The sequence below is a fragment of the Cyprinus carpio genome, chromosome B9, assembly GCF_018340385.1.
Source record: "Cyprinus carpio isolate SPL01 chromosome B9, ASM1834038v1, whole genome shotgun sequence".
NCBI lineage: Eukaryota > Metazoa > Chordata > Actinopteri > Cypriniformes > Cyprinidae > Cyprinus > Cyprinus carpio.
The window spans coordinates 25,382,270-25,399,272 of NC_056605.1; the positions used below are offsets into that span (position 1 = coordinate 25,382,270).

The 17,003-nt window shown below is 37.7% G+C and overlaps 1 protein-coding gene across 1 annotated transcript in view; it reads right to left on the reverse strand.

Moving 5' to 3' along the window:
• Positions 1–877: 877 nt before the first annotated feature.
• Positions 878–17,003, reverse strand: part of LOC109104029 (obscurin-like protein 1) — a 31,599-nt gene continuing 15,473 nt past the window's right edge. Inside the window, 20 exon segments of the mRNA XM_042730463.1 lie at positions 878–1,608; positions 1,892–2,161; positions 4,030–4,296; positions 4,629–4,733; positions 4,843–5,004; positions 5,254–5,407; positions 5,544–5,656; positions 9,870–10,136; positions 11,155–11,421; positions 11,925–12,194; positions 12,306–12,572; positions 12,681–12,950; positions 13,048–13,323; positions 13,614–13,645; positions 13,647–13,887; positions 13,971–14,246; positions 14,345–14,380; positions 14,383–14,619; positions 14,849–15,121; positions 15,208–15,483. Of these exon segments, the coding sequence (XP_042586397.1) occupies positions 1,598–1,608; positions 1,892–2,161; positions 4,030–4,296; positions 4,629–4,733; positions 4,843–5,004; positions 5,254–5,407; positions 5,544–5,656; positions 9,870–10,136; positions 11,155–11,421; positions 11,925–12,194; positions 12,306–12,572; positions 12,681–12,950; positions 13,048–13,323; positions 13,614–13,645; positions 13,647–13,887; positions 13,971–14,246; positions 14,345–14,380; positions 14,383–14,619; positions 14,849–15,121; positions 15,208–15,483 (4,070 nt within the window). The 3' untranslated portion in view covers positions 878–1,597.

Consider the following 17,003-nt stretch of genomic DNA (forward strand, 5'->3'; position numbering starts at 1 on the left):
TTTACAATATTAATATGAAATGCACTTTGCAAATGGCAATGCAAATAATCTTTAACCAAATGTTAATACGTTTAAACAGAAAAAAACAAATTTAATTTCAAGTCAGTGGGAAAATGTAATATGTCACTTAAAATAACTTAAAGCATAAAAAAGTAATTGGTCACTATTTTTAGATATGGTGATAAACTATTGGGTACCTAAAAGGTACATATTAGTACTTTAAACCTACACACTACCTTAAGTTGTACATATTACCTTTTGGCCTTTTTTTTTTCTGAAAATGTACAGTGTTTTTTTTTTTTTTTTTTTTTATTGCAATGTTTGATAGCTTTTATGTTTCTAAACGTGACTTTTTTTTTAATCCAACTTATTTTTCCCATAAGCGCGAGCGCGGCCATAAATTTAATGGGTCTGGCTTCCGGTGTCATTGCTTCCAGCTATTATTCGATGTAAAAAACGGCTTACTTCTGCGTTGAAAAATAAGGTGAGACTTTTCCCCCTTAGACTTTTTCTAAAACAGCTTCTAAATCTAGTGTTCTGGGATGTGGTATGTAGTATGTAATTAAAAAATACTTAAATTTAGGTTTTCTGATTCAGACAATCGAGTTCAGTGGTTATAGAGGTTGGCTACAAAATTAAGACACACTTCCAGGTGTTTGTGACCTGTTAAGCTACAAGCCATTACAAATAATTTAATTAACCCCAATGACTCTGTTATTATTATCATCATCACCATAATACCCCCCAAAGTCATGTATGTAACTTTCCTTTCTGCATTGCAGTACCAGTAGATGGCAGTGTATTGACTGTTTTGACAATGCAGCGCAGTATTGACTGTTCACTAAAAAAAAAAAGAGACAATAGAACACTCCTCAAGAAAATTAGTTTTCAAGTTTTATTGAAAGATATTGCTTAGCAAGGGAAAATTGCAGCACTTTATTCGGATACTTCAGTAAAAGGCAAGAATGGTGACATACCTTCTGATTACAACAGAAGCAAACAACTAAAACTATCAAAACCGTTTTCATTTATTTCTAAATATTTCCCTACTTTGTAAAACGTCTGTATTCTTGAATTCAGTGTATTTGTTATATATATGCTGAAGTTACTTTCCGTCCCAAACCCTCTTTTGATCATCTTTGGCCCTGCAGATTTTTATTTCGCCTTAACCTCACTTTAATCTGCATCCCACAAAACAAGAATTAAAAAAACATCACAAACGATATCTATACAAGGATATACAGTAGTACACAAATTTCAAAATTAAATACCAAATTAATGTGCAAGAAATTTAAGCAGTAACAACATGGGTGAATTACGTGTCTGGGTGTCTGTTGTTCATTTTGTGTAGCCCATAAAGTACTACACGAATGTGTTTGATCATAAATTTAGAAAAACTTAAAAATGATTATGTAATGAGTGGTAAACCATGTAGAGGAGGATATGATTTGTAAAACAGCATAATAAAGATATCAAATTTGCATTTCAAATAAATTAATGATAGACCTATCTCTTTCAGACACATTAAAACAATTCATTTAATACTTAAATAGTGGCGTAGTTGAGTATTATGCACTGTAATTGTTTGTGTTGTTTCTCACTGGTTACCTGCCAAAAAGAAAAAGATTAATAAATAAGTCAGCAGTCACTTAATAAACCCTTACCTTCAGCTAGATACCAATGTAAATCACATAACCCCAAGCTATTAAGTGTGTCAAATTCTTATTAAAACAAGTCTAGACTCCTATGTCTAAGAATAGAAAACATCTCCTATTTGGAGTAAAGGTAATTATACAATATATATGTACAGTATATAAGCACATATTGAAAACTTTTACTTAGCAATATATAAACATGCATTATATCTACTATAACAAAATAAACAACTTACTTATGACTTGCAGATGTGCAGTGCTTTTGACTCTCTCTGTGATAAAGCACACTGTGCCGCTCATGTCTTCGGATGTTTGTTTGAGAATGAGCCTATGAATGGTTCCTATTTTCTCCACCACAACTTTAGGACCAGGATACAGTGTCTCCCCATTCAGGGTCCAGGTAGGTGCCTTGGCCACAGGCAAAGAGACTTCACATTCAAAGCATGCATCTGCAGGAGCTGTCACATCCACATCCTTCAGCTCTCTCACCATTAGGACTGACTGAGCTGTTTCAACAGAGGAAGTGCCAATCATACTGTCAATGCAATGTTTTATTATTATTATTAAGTAAAAGTAAAAGAAGCAGTTCCTATACAATACTATTAATATGTCAAAATCAATATTTCACAATCAAATTTAGCAAAATCACTAAAGTGCAGCTAGCAATTTTTTTGTCATGACAAATGTGCACTTAAGTGTATTATTTGACATTTTGAGCAAATCATTTTGAAAATTGTTTTTGAAAAGTTTTTTTTTTTAAATGTATGAAACCAACATAAGACATTTTTAAAAGTTTGGCAGATATGTTTTGAATTAGATTTTAGGCTCTCACCTTTTTAGTAATTGCAGAGTAATTGTAGTAATTGCAGAGAACTTTTGGCGTCTACAGTTGAGTGACAAGTGAATGAGGGTAAACTGAACACCCAAAGCAGGCCAAAGATTTATTCGTCTAAAGACAAGTACTTAGAAATGCACAAAATGTTTAAGTAATTTTGGTAAGAAAACCATGTTAAAATGTATTTGACGTTTAAAAAGCGTTTAAATATTAAGACAATTAGGTCATTTAATTTTCCATGAGATTAGATGTTGTGTGACACACGGTTTCATGTCTTCGTGCCAAGAAACATGTTTGGTTTTAATTAAGAACGTCCCACCTAATAGGGAAGTGACTGCTTGGTTTAAGTTGTTGCAACATCCGAAAAAGACTTGTCATCCGAACAGATTATTGTCATTAGACAAGGCAAATATATTTAGGTTCTGTTAATATATGTTCGTGTAGGGATGCAGCAATAGCGTATTGAAATTCTATCCAAAACTATTTGATGATGTTGCTTTACAGTATATGCTTTAAGTGCATTTTTGATTCAAAACATTATAATGTACAGTACAAAAGTTGGATAAATATTGTTTTGAAATATTTGCCATAATCTCTTTCTATAGGTAGCCTATTCTTGATTTAAAATGTATTATAACTTTTAAATACCTTTCCATTTACGTTTCCGCAATCACATATATAGCCTATAGCCTCTCTCTCTCTCTCTCTCTCTCTCTCTCTCTCTCTATCTCTCTCTCTCTCTCTCTATCTGATCTCTAAATGAACAACTGACTGCCCTGTTGAAAAAACCAACATATGCTGGTTAGGGAGGTATTGGCGCTGGGATGCTGGTTTGAGCTGGTCCTTTGCTGGTTTATGCTGGTCCTTTGCTGGGTTATGCTGGTCCTTTGCTGGTTTGAGCTGGTCTTTTGCTGGTTTATGCTCCTTTATGCTGGTCCTTTTGCTGGTTTATGTTGGTCCTTTGCTGGTTTGAGCTGTTCCTTTGCTGGGTTATGCTGGTCCTTTGCTGGTTTGAGCTGGTCTTTTGCTGGTTTATGCTGGTCCTTTGCTGGTTTATGCTGGTCCTTTGCTGGTTTATGCTGGTCCTTTGTTGGTTTATGCTGGTCCTTTGTTGGTTTATGCCGGTCCTTTGCTGGTTTATGCCGGTCCTTTGCTGGTTTATGCCAGTCCTTTGCTGGTTTGAGCTGGTCCTTTGCTGGTTTATGCTGGTCCTTTGCTGGTTTATGCTGGTCCTTTGCTGGTTTGAGCTGGTCCTTTGCTGGTTTATGCTGGTCCTTTGCTGGTTTGAGCTGGTCCTTTGCTGGTTTATGCTGGTCCTTTGCTGGGTTATGCTGGTCATGTGCTGACAAAGGACCAGCATAAACCAGCATCCCACCGTCAAAACATACCTAACCAGCATATGCTGTTTTTTTTTTTCAACAGGGTGACAGCTTAAAGAACTACATTTTTTTCTTTTTCTTTCTTTCTTTTTAATTTTTTTTATATGACAGTGCTGTCAATCAATCCATAATTGGTGTAAAAGGGCTGAATTTGCCTCACCTTCAACAGTTAGTTTTGCTGAAGATGTGTAGTTTCCAACTTGGACACTGTAGGTGCCCTCATCTTCTAGCAACACCTGCTGAATCACAAGTTTTCGATAGCACCCTTCACTGCAGATCTCAAAGCGCTCTGAGGGCAGGATGACATTCGGTCCCTTATACCAGCGAATGCTGCAACGCGGATTGGTCACAGTGCAGTCCAGTATGACACGGGTTTTTTCCAGAGCAGTCTTGTCCTGAAGTGGTTTCACAATGTTTGCTGGTAGTGCTGTAGAAATGAAAAGTTGTAGTTTTAAGTCAGTTAATTCTTGACAGTGAAAATTTGTTTTTATATATATATATATATATATATATATATATATATATATATATATATATATATATATATATATATGAAACAGTGCTTGGAAAAGGTTTTTTTTTTTTTTGTTGTTGTCGGTCATTGCTGCTTTCTCACTTGTCGGGACAGTGTAAATATCCAACGTCTGGTTGGCCACATTTCAAACCATTTTGAAATGTCAAAGCATCTGTGACTTGTCATCAAAGGGGGTGACTAGCTTTGGATTTGTAGTGAATGCTTGACTTAAGCTGAATACAGACCTTCCACCTCAAGGTAAGCTGTAGTCTCAACATTCTTGGCAACAAACTTGATCTCTCCAGAATCGTCTTCTTTAACATTGCATATGAGGAGGAAGTGCTTTGTCCCTAAGTAGTAAAAAAATTGTTCAGAAAATTTATGATCAGATACTGATTTAAATATTTTGTGGTTAATTTTTGGAAGAGGGTAACGTTTAGCAACAGGTGTAATAATAACCTTCCTGACGAATCTTAATGGTGCTGGTTGGTTTTATCTTCTCGCCATTCTTAAACCACTCTCCGGGCACATCATCCAGGGACACTTCACACATGAACACTGCATTCTGACCTTCTTGAATATCCAGATCCTCTAAGCTTTGTAGTATCTCAAGCTCCCTCTCTGTTGAAATGTTAATAAACATAAAAAGGCATTGCATAATTTCATAATGTACTCATTTAAAACAAATCAAGGGTAAATGCTTCCCATTATGTTAAATTCACCTCTGTACCAGTAGATGGCAATGTTGTACTTAGAGTGAATTACTTCAGCAGCAGGATTAAGATATAGCTAAGATTTAGGTTAAAATAATCAGGAAAGTATATAGTCTGCAGATTATTGTGGTGATAATCTAAGACTTTCTGTTCTTACCATAGATATCCACTGAACAGGAGGTAGTGCCATCCCCAGCATCACACACATATAAACCAGAGTCTCCCAGCTCACACTTCAGTATCTGTAGAAAGCACTTTCTTCCCATTGAGTAAATGCGATGATTTTTTCCTGGTTTAAGATGAACTTCATTCTGAAAAAAGAAGACACCCACCCCCCCCTTCATTTTATAGAAGTTTTTCAAATAATTATTAATAGTTATTGGCTTAGGGCTTTTTTATTATTATTTTTAATTTACAGCAACAACTGAGGATTTCATGTAACTTTACCTTTGTCCACTTGACATCCACATTGTGGCGTGAGAGCTCACATTCAAGGGTTATGCCAGATCCTTCTGGTTGCCTGATATCCTCAAGCTTTTTCAGAATTGTTACTGGAATTTCTGAGGAAACAAAGGAGTCTTTTCAGCTTATGGGAAAACAATGCTTTTGACATGAAAACATGCTACATATGCACTTTTTATTAGGCAAAACCAATGACAAAACCATTTTGATCAAATTTGAAAGGCTGTGATCTTCAAAGCCAGTAAATACTTCTTATTATTTTTTGACAATTTACCTATGGTTGCCCCGTTTGACTTTTGAGATCACATGAATCAGCTGTGTACATATCAATCTGTCTAGTACAACAGGAGCTTATCGTTTACCCATACCTCAGCTTTGTGCCTAGAGGACTTTGAGATGAGTCCTTTGTTGTTGTGGCGTTTACACGTTATTGTCATCCTCAGTGACAGCTCTGTGACTCCAGAGGATAAGCTCTATTGAGTGACTTGGCATAGAAGAGAGTACCTTACACCGGCACCTTATGCTTGTGAATGTTTGAAATGTTTCAGTAGCTGTAGTCTGATCATGTGATCCGTATCTTTTTATATGTGTAACCTGACACATGGTAAGAGCAGTAGCAAAGCTGTCTGTCCATGCCATTGTACTGTCATCAGCTTCTGAAATTTAACCAGTTTGAGACTTACATCATTGCTGTGGACTGTCTTACCTCCTACGACTTGTTGATCATGGCCAAATTCCACCCCTTATATGTTAATTGTTTCCAAAGCAATTAAGAAACAAGATACAGATTATTGCAAGCCAGTATACCTTGGCGCTATAAGTTAATATGAGTATATGCATGACCTTCATAGGTTATTTAAGGATTTTGGATATGTGTTTCAGATCCTTTTGGGTGCCTTTTTTTGTACGGTAGGGTGTTGGAGAGAAGGTGTGTGGTTAAAGGGATATGGGTGGTTTAAATCAGTGGGTAAATCTTACAGAACTGCTAAATCACTTTAGGATTTGTGTAGTTTCTGCACCACTAGTTCACAAACAGATTTCTAAACTAACAATAAATAACCCTTCAAAATAAGAGTTGTCCTGCCCTGAACTCATGTCATTGGTTGATGTCAGGCAGCTTAAATAAACAAAGTCATCCTATCAGTTACATAATTTTAGTTGTCCTTCCACTTTAAACTAGAAAGTATTTTAACACTGAATCGCAGATGAATATTCTAAATAAAAATTTCCAGTTTATGTCTAAAAAATCCTTGAAAGATGAATTTACTTAAAAAGTAACGCTGCAAAAGCTATCAAAGAGGTCATGAATTGCATTTTTTAAAAGTTTTATAATGTTCTCTGATGTCTGCTTAGAATGTTAGCAAGATTTTTGCATCAAAAAAACATAATTTAGTTATAATTAGTGAAACATAAATCCACAATTAAATGAAGTGAACAAACTAACATTGTCTTACTGGCAAGATCTGAAGCTTCCTTAAAAATAGTGTTTACCCATGCTTTTGTAACGGTACACTGTGTCTATACTGTGACTGGCTCAATGCAGCGTGACTAAAGGCGATAGAACCCACTATAATCAGTGATTCTGTCTACACTGGATGCGGAAAGTGCTCACATCAGAAATAGAACATGGCACCAGTTTGCTGTCTGGGATTTGCCACATTGCGCTGTCTGGTGTAATCGGCGTCTAGTGTAAACCATAGACCAGTGGTCTCCAACCCTGCTCTTGGAGAGCTACCGTCCTTCAGATTTCAGCTCCAACCCTAGTCAAACACACCTGAACCAGCTAATCAATGTGTTCAGGGCTACTTGATAATTACAGACAGGTGTGTTGGAGCAGGGTTGGAACTGAAGTCTGCAGGACAGTAGCTCTCCAGGAGCAGGGTTGGAGATCCCTGCCATAAACTGCATAAAAACATGGACATAGTGTCCGTGACGTCACCTGTAGGTTTCTGAAGAGCATTTCTGAATTTCAAAGTGGACGGAGCAGTGCCATCTTGCCACAGTTGCAATTTTGGCAGCACATCACTCCCTGATAATCGAAAATGGGAAAAGATGCGGGAGCTAGTTGCTGAAATCACACCCTCCTAGCTCGACGGTGGTGAAAGCAGCGGCAATCCACCTGTCACTCAAGTGGCCACACCCTTAATTATGCAGAATTTTAAGGCTTAATATAATTTAAACTGACAAGTTATAAAAAAAAAAAGCTATATAGACCGAAACCACTTTTTATAACAGTCTGCAAACACATTTTTTTTCTGCTGTAAAGTTGGGCATTTTAATATTGGGTGTCTATGGGACTGACTCCCTTTTGGAGCCTGCCTCTAGCGGCCAGTCGATGAATTGCAGTTTTAGTCACTTCCGTGCTGGTAATTTTTTTGTTAATCTTCTGCAGAGGCGGTCTTTCATTGCACTATGATGTCATATTGAGATAAAATCTGAAACGCATCATTTTGGCAGTTTGGCTTGGTTGGTTTTGGACTAACAAGGAAGATTTGAGTTATGAAACTTACAGGATGTTTTTATAGTTTACTGAGCTCTTGTATGTCAAAATATGATTTTTTGTCTTACTGCACTGGCAGTTTTTTACAGTCTTATTATCTTGTGCTGTGTTGCTTTTCTAGTACATTTTTCTTGTTTTCACAAATTATTTAAACTAGGTTTGCCCTCGACTATAGATTTTTCTGATCGACTAGTAGTCATTCATTGGAAGCATTAGTCGACTAATCACACGTTTATTAATAACTTATTTGAATCATAATAATGAGCCTTTAATTGCCTACATTGCCTGATAAATGTTTAAGCGCACACATAAAGCTTGCCATGGCACACTGGCAGAAGTACCCTAATGATAGAATGTTTTCGGGAAAAACTGTAAGGAGGCTGCATTAACATTTTAATAGCCCAATTCATTGATAAAATAGTGCTTTCTTTGTTTTTGGTTTCAGAGAAGTCGGTGACACTGACTCGTCATCTCCACAGTAGTGGATATGCCTGTATGCATGTTTCCGCGAACGGACCGAGAGGGGGTGATCTCCCTACTTCGCACCGGGCCCCGCATCAGCTAAGGAAGGTCCTGCATACAGATTACATAATTTGAGAGTATTTGTTTTCCATTTGAATTGGTTCATTTGAAAGTAGACATTTCACTCATAGATATATATATATTTTCATAAATCTCACCCAGCCAAGCATACACAGAGTTTTGGGGTTTAGCGCTCAAGTTCACAGAGACCGAGACAGCAGAAAGCGCATCCTGTTTGCTTTCATTATTTTACAAAAGCACAATGTTTTGTTGATATTGTGAGTGCACACAAATTAACGTAGAGTCTTTACAGATTCTAAAGCTGTATTACTCTTATCTGCATGACCAAAAAATAAGGAGTATTTTAAGGGCAAGTGAGTGTACCTCCATCTGTCCTTCAGTGAGCACTACTGTTCAGACACACTCCACAGACACTTTAACAGCACACATTTCTCTAGGTTAATATTAGATTGAGCAGCCATGTAAAGTTGCTGCTACTAACATATTTCAGATGATAAGTCATATTTGAGGTCGATATATGATAGGCGAGTGTTTGGATGTCCTGCCCGATGTACTGTATTAGCTTACCACATAGACTAGCCGTTAATGATCTGTGTGACTTTGCCAGTGTGGATTTTTATTTATCTATTATTCTTTTTCTGCGACTAATAAAATCTTCTGGTACTATAGGGCAGCCCTAATTTAAACAATATTAAAAACCACGTAAGCTGTCATTTTTTTGTAGTGAATAAAATTACAGTACATCACATTTAAATGGATAGATTTTATACCACAAAAGGAAAAATAATGTAAAAAAAATGTTCTGCTCAGGCTTATCCACATAATGACATGAATCATGATTAATAGAAACCCTACACAAACCACAAAACATAGAAAAACCAAAAAGTATCTGTGTACTTTCTTCTCTGAGGTGAGTATCTCCAGATCTGAACTCCAGTTGTCAGAATGAAAGCTGATAGTGTGAACATGCAAACTCATTTTGTTGTTGCTACAACTGGAACACAACAAATATATTTACTACAGAGAAGAAAGCAAAAGTTGCATTGGATCATTTTGTGATCAAGTAGCTAGTTGCTTTTCACTGCCATTACAGTATGTAGATGAAGACATTTTAGAACATTTCTCCTTTGTGGTTTGAAAAAGAAAGAAGGGCATACAGCATTAGAACAACACCTGCTAAATAATGTAAATAATGACTTAATTTTCCTTTTGGGGCAAACTGCCCCTTTATGTTTCTGCTATAAAAATAGTTTTTATTTGCACAGTACCTTTAACTTCCAATCTTGCTAGTGATTTGATGTTCTCAACAGAGAATATGTAGGTGCCAGTGTCATCCAAGGTCAGGTTAGAGATGGTTAGGCTGTGTACTCGTCCTTTTGCAGTCATACGCAATCGGTTGTTGTTTTTGAGAATGTGCCCATCCTTCTGCCACACACCATCCACATTGCCATGTGACAGCTCCACCTCAAAAGAAGCCGTCTCTCGTTCGTAAGTCTGGATCTCAGTTAGACCTTTCTGAATCTTGATTTTTCGTGCTGTGTGAGAAGCACAGGTTGTTAAATGAAAAAAAAAAAGTATTTTTCAATGGTGAAGCAATTAGATATCAGAGAATTGCTTGGAAAAGAAAGAGAGATTAAGATGAAAGCTAAAGGTAATAAAGAGAAAAAATAGAGCAACAGTTGTTGAATTAGTTGGCACGGTTTTGTCTGCTTGGTGTTAGCAATACACTAAATCCTGCCTTCGATCATGACTATGCCAACATTTTTTTAAGTTTTCCAAAACAGACAGGCAGACAGGCATTCCCCGCGGAAAAGAGGGGTTTATTTTAGAGAGTTGGTGACACCACCCTAGATTTCGAAGGCCAGTGCATAAATTTAGCTGCAATGAAAACAGATCCAGATTCATAGTTGGTGCCAGGAACAGCCAAAGTGCAGACTTTCTCTCATCACTTGCTCATTTGTATAACACAGCTTCATCATCTTGACCTATCCTGAAAAGAATGTATATCACTGGTAATTAATTGCTTGTTTTCTAAAGAGTAAATAAATGTTATCTTGAAAAGTTATGTTAAGAGATATTGAAAATCTTGTATGATAAGTTTGAAATAAGACTGGCTAATAAATATATTGAAGGCAATGAAAATCAGTTGTGAGTAGAGCCACATGAAACTTGTATCCTCCTCTCATAATATCTTTGTTTCACAGGCAACTAAGAGGAATTAAAAGGTTACTTAGCCGGGACCTTTTACCAGCTCTTGATCCAGTTCTCATTTGGCATGCTTAATTCAATTATCATAACTCTTCTGATCTAATGTCAATACAGAAAGCTGTTCCTCAGGACTCAGTAAGTAGTGTGCCAGTCACCTGTTAGCTGCTGTCAAACCATGGAACAAGTGTCACTAAAGTAGCTGCCTCCTGCTCGCATTACTCTTGGTCACTTGATTCAGTTTGTTTAAGACAACAACATCGCAACGGGCAGTAATGAGGGACCATCACCGTAAAGAAATGCTAACAACAGCACATAGTGAGAAAGAAAGCAGCAGTGCAGACTCACGTTCCACAGTGAGCTTGGCTTGTGTGCTGTCATGAAGCGTTTCACAGCTGTAGGTGCCGCGGTCTGAAAGGGTGAGTTTGTGGATTGTGAGAGAACGTTTTTGGCCATTCTGCTTCAGGGTGAATTTGGACCCTGGATGTATAACCACTCCTTGTCTCATCCACTGCACCTCCGCAGTCTCAAGGCTGACCTCCACCTCAAGTGTTGCCTCACCAAACTCCTCTGCAACCACCGGGTCCATGCTCTTCGTGAAAAGCACCTGTGCCTCTGAATACAGATAAGGTTAAATGATAAGATCTTTTCCCATAGCATTTTTACACTTTAGAAAAGTCTTTATATTTGAAAACCAACGAGCAGAGCCAATGAGAATGACATTATTTCATGTGCTTGGAGTACAGCTCCTTGTTCTACATTGCTATGTGCTGTAGTAACACTTGTCTCTGTCAGTTAAGAGTGGAATTCTAACTGGAGAAGCTGTTAAGCACAAGCCATCATAAGCACCTTTTCAACAATTCAGGCATGTCTGAAAGGGTCATTATTAAACTCAAACATGTTGACATGGCATTAAAGACCTGCACAGTCTCTTAAAATACACCACTTTCTGCATTCCAAATATTATTTTGAGGAAAACTGTAGAAAATTACTCATTAGTTAATTGGTTACTTTATAGGTTGATGCTAAGAATACATGTTCATGAGTCGCATTTTGACTGATTTGTAAGCAAACGAAAATCATGTAAAGCAGTCAAATAATATTGGATGGTATTCTACCTTGGACCTGTAGGATAGCTCTGGAAATCACACCTTCAGCCTCGGCTGTCAACTTGCAGCTATCTGAGACTAGGCAGTTGTTGATATGCAGCATATGGCATAATCCATTACTTGAGATGTTGAACTTCTCATTTGATGAAATTGGCTGGCCATTCTTAAACCAGGCCAATTTTGCATCCTCTGGGGATACCACACACTTAAATAATGCATCTTCTCCTTCCATGACAGTTATGTTGTGTAGCTCTGCAATAAACTCCACAATGCGAGGAACTGGGACAAGAAGAGAAGGAAATTGTCACTAAATTAATATGTGATTCATTCATGATTTCAGGTCAAGCTCTATGCAGATTAACGGAAGTCCTTTGGTGGAATTTAACTTACTGTTGACCACTACAGTTGCCGATGTCCTTTCATCTTTAGATTCACAAGCATACTCTCCTGCATCATCTTCTGTGACATCATGTATTGTCAGGCTTCTCACTCGACCCTCAGCTCTGATTGTAAAATGTCTGTTTGGTGCAATCTCTTGGCTGCCCTTAAGCCACTGAACATCTCCTTTTGACTTATACAGTTCACATTTTAAAACCACATCACTACCTTTGAGTCCCACTACGTTTTCTAGTGGTTTGGAGAATTTCACTTTCATTGCTGATTAGGAAACAATTTAGACAACACTTTACTAGAGATCTTTTACAAGCAGTCACATATAACACTTTGTAGAGCTGTAGAATTTCACAGCCCATTCCCTGGTCTTACCTTTAATATGGACACTGAATTGCTTCTCATCAGATCCCACATGACACGTGTATTCTCCAGTATCACTTCTCTTAAGTGGGTTAATAGTGAGGTAGTGAGTGTTACCATCACTTGTTGTGTGGAAACGATCACCTCTGACTGGATCATGGCCTCTCAGCCATTTAACTGGGGCATTGACCCTGTTAACAGTGGCACGTAGTGTCACACTGTCTTCTTCATTGGCTGAAATATTTGTTCTTTCGTCTTTTTTGATGAATTTGAATGGTGGTTCTATGAAAAAAAAATATATTTAGTGATTTTATGCACAGTGTTTTTTATTGACACGTTTGAAATTGTGTATTCTTGGCTATGCTACTGGTAAATTTACCTTGAACTGTTAGTCTAGTTGTCATTTTGTCATCAATGGCATCGCAAAGATACTCTCCAGAGTCGGATGTCTGAAGTTCTGATATCACAAGCTTCCTCGTTGTGTCTCTGCTTTCAATGTGTGTGCGTGAATCCTCTTGCAGTAAACGTCCATTGAAGTACCACTGGACTATAGCATTTACTCGAGATACCTCACATTCCAGGATAAGCTCATCTCCTGTCATTAAAATGTGGTGTTCTGACTTCTCTGAATTTCCAACAATAGACACTGGAGCCTCTGAGCAAAAAGAATTAGTTATTGTTGTTAATATTTGTAGTTAATATCTGTGCAAAAATCGTTAGGGGGAACAGCAGTTTGTCAATGGAGCAGTACCCTTAAAGGTACGGTGTACCTTATCTATGCCTAATGGTACCATAAGTGGGTAAATAAGATACAGAAGTGTACTTTTAAGGGGAGTGCCCCAGTGACAAGCTAAAGGTACAGCTAAAGGAAAAGTTTTGTATATTTTCTTTGAACGAGTATGTACATGCTTTCCATTGTTTACATTGCCTTTTAACAAGCAGTACCTTCTACAGTAACACTGAAGACAACTTTATCATCTTGCATCACATATGTACTCCCCTGAGTCCTTCAACTCAGCGCTCAGGACAATCAGGGATCTGAATGTTCCTTCCTCTTCACAGATGAAATGCTCATTTCCCTCAATCTTCTCATTGTCTTTAAGCCAACTGACCACCCCATTTGGTCTTGAGATCTCACATTTCAACACAATGGCATCAGATACTACAAATCTGCGTTTTATTTCTATGTCAGTTTTCCGCAGAATTTTTAGTGGTGGATCTGGAAGGAAGAAGGTAAAATTTGAGTTAGTTTTAGTGATGGATTCATCAAAGCATTTTAATCTGCTTATCATAGGAATGCACCTTTGATTTTCACTAGGAAATCCATCACATCATCTCTAGCATCACAGACATATTGCCCTGCATCTTCAAAAGTTGCAGAATGAATGGTTAACTGTCGACTTGTGCCATCCTCTGTGATAGTTATGTTGCTGTTCTCCTCAATCTCTTCTCCATCCTTCTTCCAACTAACTTCAGCATTTGGTCGAGACACTTCACACTCAAGAACCAAAATGTCTCCAACAAGTTTTTCTACTCCATAGGCCATTTTCCTTGGCCGAATAAATCTAACTGGTGGCTCTGCATGAAGAAATAAAGTAATTATGGACATTGAGAACTGAAGCTTTTATTATTATTATTATTATTATGGATTATTAAATAGAGAGTCTTTGACACACCTGCGATGTTTACAAAGAAGGTCACTGAGTCATCGCAGTGTCACAGACATATTCTGCGGAGTCTTTGACGGTAGGCTTTGGGATAATAAGTCTCCTATAGACACCATCAACCTCCAGAATTAGGCTGTCACTCTCCTCCACTTCTAGTCCATCTCGATACCAACGTACAGTGGCGTTTGGTCTAGAGATTTCACAGCTCAGGACCATCCTCTCAGAAGTCTGTTGGCAAAGTTCCATTTGGGACTGGCTTGGAGAAACTATGCGCACCGGTGGTTCTATAGGGAAACATGACTTCAAAATTTACCTTATTTACTTTCCTAATGCATGTTCCTGATCATTCTCACTTCGTGAAAATTCATCAATGCATGGTATTCCAAGATAAAAAAAAGTCTTCGTAATCTGTCATCTAACTGAATATCTTGATCTGATCTGCTGCAACAACTTTCCTTCTGGCTGACATCAGAAATCTCTACATGCAGTATATTTTAAACCTAAAGTTGATACCTTTAATGTTTAGATTGAAGAATATTGAATCATCAGCTGTGTCACAAACATATTCTCCTGAGTCCTCAACACCACTGCGCAGAATTTTTAGTCGTCTGTACGGACCCTCTGACTTTAGCTTTATGTTTTCACTCTCCTGTAGTTTCTGTCCATCCTTGAACCATGTCACTTTTCCATTTGGCCGTGAAAGTTCACAGCTGAGGACAATTTCTTCGGGAACATAGCGATCAAGGTGGACATCTTCCTTGGGATATACAATCATCACTGGAGGTTCTGTGAAGCAAAAGAAAGTAGTTACACAGCCTTGTAAATTTGATCAGATTTTGAGTTGTTGGTATGAATGTAGATATATTACTCACCTCTTACATTAACTTTAAATGTTAATGCACTATCTCCAGCACGGCAGGTGTACGTCCCAGAATCTGAGAGTTGAGACGACAGGACGATCACTCTTCGTATAGTGTTTTCTGCCTCTATGAGGACGTTGCCACTAGGCTTTAGCTCTACTCCATCCTTGTACCATTGTGCAGTAGCATCTGACCTGGACACTTGACAGCAAAGGAGTAGATTGTCTTGTTCCACAATATTTCTGTGCAGATCATCTTCTGGTATGTAGGCAAATGTCACAGGAGGTGCTGCAATGAAAAGGAAATGGACCTTAGTTTTTATGTTGTGCTGCTTTTAATTTGTCACACAAGTATGATGTGAAGCATGCAATTCAAGCACTGATGATGATTGCATGGGCAGCCCTGTATAACTTTCTCCACTCTCAAAGCCAAATGTAATACAAAGAAAAAGAGAATACAGTTAATGAAAGCTTTGTGAGAAGTGCTGTTAAGCACAGATAATAAAGGTTACTTGCTTGCCCAGCATAAATGGTTTCTTTAAAAATAAAGAGAAACAAGATGCTGGTTAAATAGCATTTAAGAATAGTAGTAGTTGGTGGAAATGCTGCAAACAAACTTGTGAAGCTTCAGATATAATCCTGCATTAGGAAAATGGTTAAGGAGCCCATAAAGCAGCAAGAATGGATCTGTTGAAAGGTAGAGAAGAATGCTTTCACCCAATGAAAACTGAACTCTACAAAATGATGTATTTGTTAGTTATATAACAGAATACTTTGGATATTGTATGTCACCTTTAACTTCCACAAAAAATTCGCTGATATCATCAGCAGTATTACAACTGTAAAACCCAGAGTGGGATAGATTTGCTGCCTGGATAACCAGTGTCCTCATGGTGTGCTGTGATTGGATGTAAACCCCAGATTGAGGTAGGAGCTGTAATCCATCCTTGTACCATTGGACCAGGGCTGTAGGATCAGATATCTCACATTGGAGAATGATTGGCCAGCCTGCTTCAACGGACTTGTTCTTCTCAATCTCAGGAACAGCTGAGAACATCGCTGGTGGAGCTAAGAGGATTTTTGTTCAGTCAAATTCATAGAATTACCAAAAAGCCTTTCTAAGATATGAAAACTAATGAAATGAAATGATGAAAAAGATTAAAATTTACATATGGCTAATGAATGAGACATTTTGCTGATTTTGAGTGTTTATCATGAGTTTGTATCTCATGTTATTTGCTACTGGAGTTCTGAAGCGTATTCTTCTGAGCATATAAGTTAATGAGCATGTCTAAATTAGGTGACATGATCTATACAATATAGTAATATTGTATAGTAAGTGATTCGGAAGATGTTCAAAAACCTTTATAATCCTTTTTACAGTTTATATCAGCAAGTGGCGAGGAGATCATTTTAGTGTTTAACAAGAGGGGCTTTGATTATTTGGTTATGTATGTTTATTTTGTTAAACTCTGATTAGGGCAAACAGCATTTAGTGGATGAAGCGTTATATGACTCATTGTTAGTGGTTTTGAGAAAGTATGTAGACTCAAAATCACCTGCAACATCCACCTTGAATGCTATGCAATCATCTACAGCCTCACAGCTGTACACGCCTGAGTTTTTGAGCTCAGCTGATTGGATGATCATTCTCCTGATAGTGCCCTCTGACTGGATGTCAAGTCCACTGTCTTGTAGGAGTTCGACTCCATCTTTGAGCCATGAAACTTGGGCAGTAGGGTCTGAGATTTCACACTGAAGTATAATAGGACAGCCTGCTTCGATAAACTTGTTCCTCGCAATTTCTGG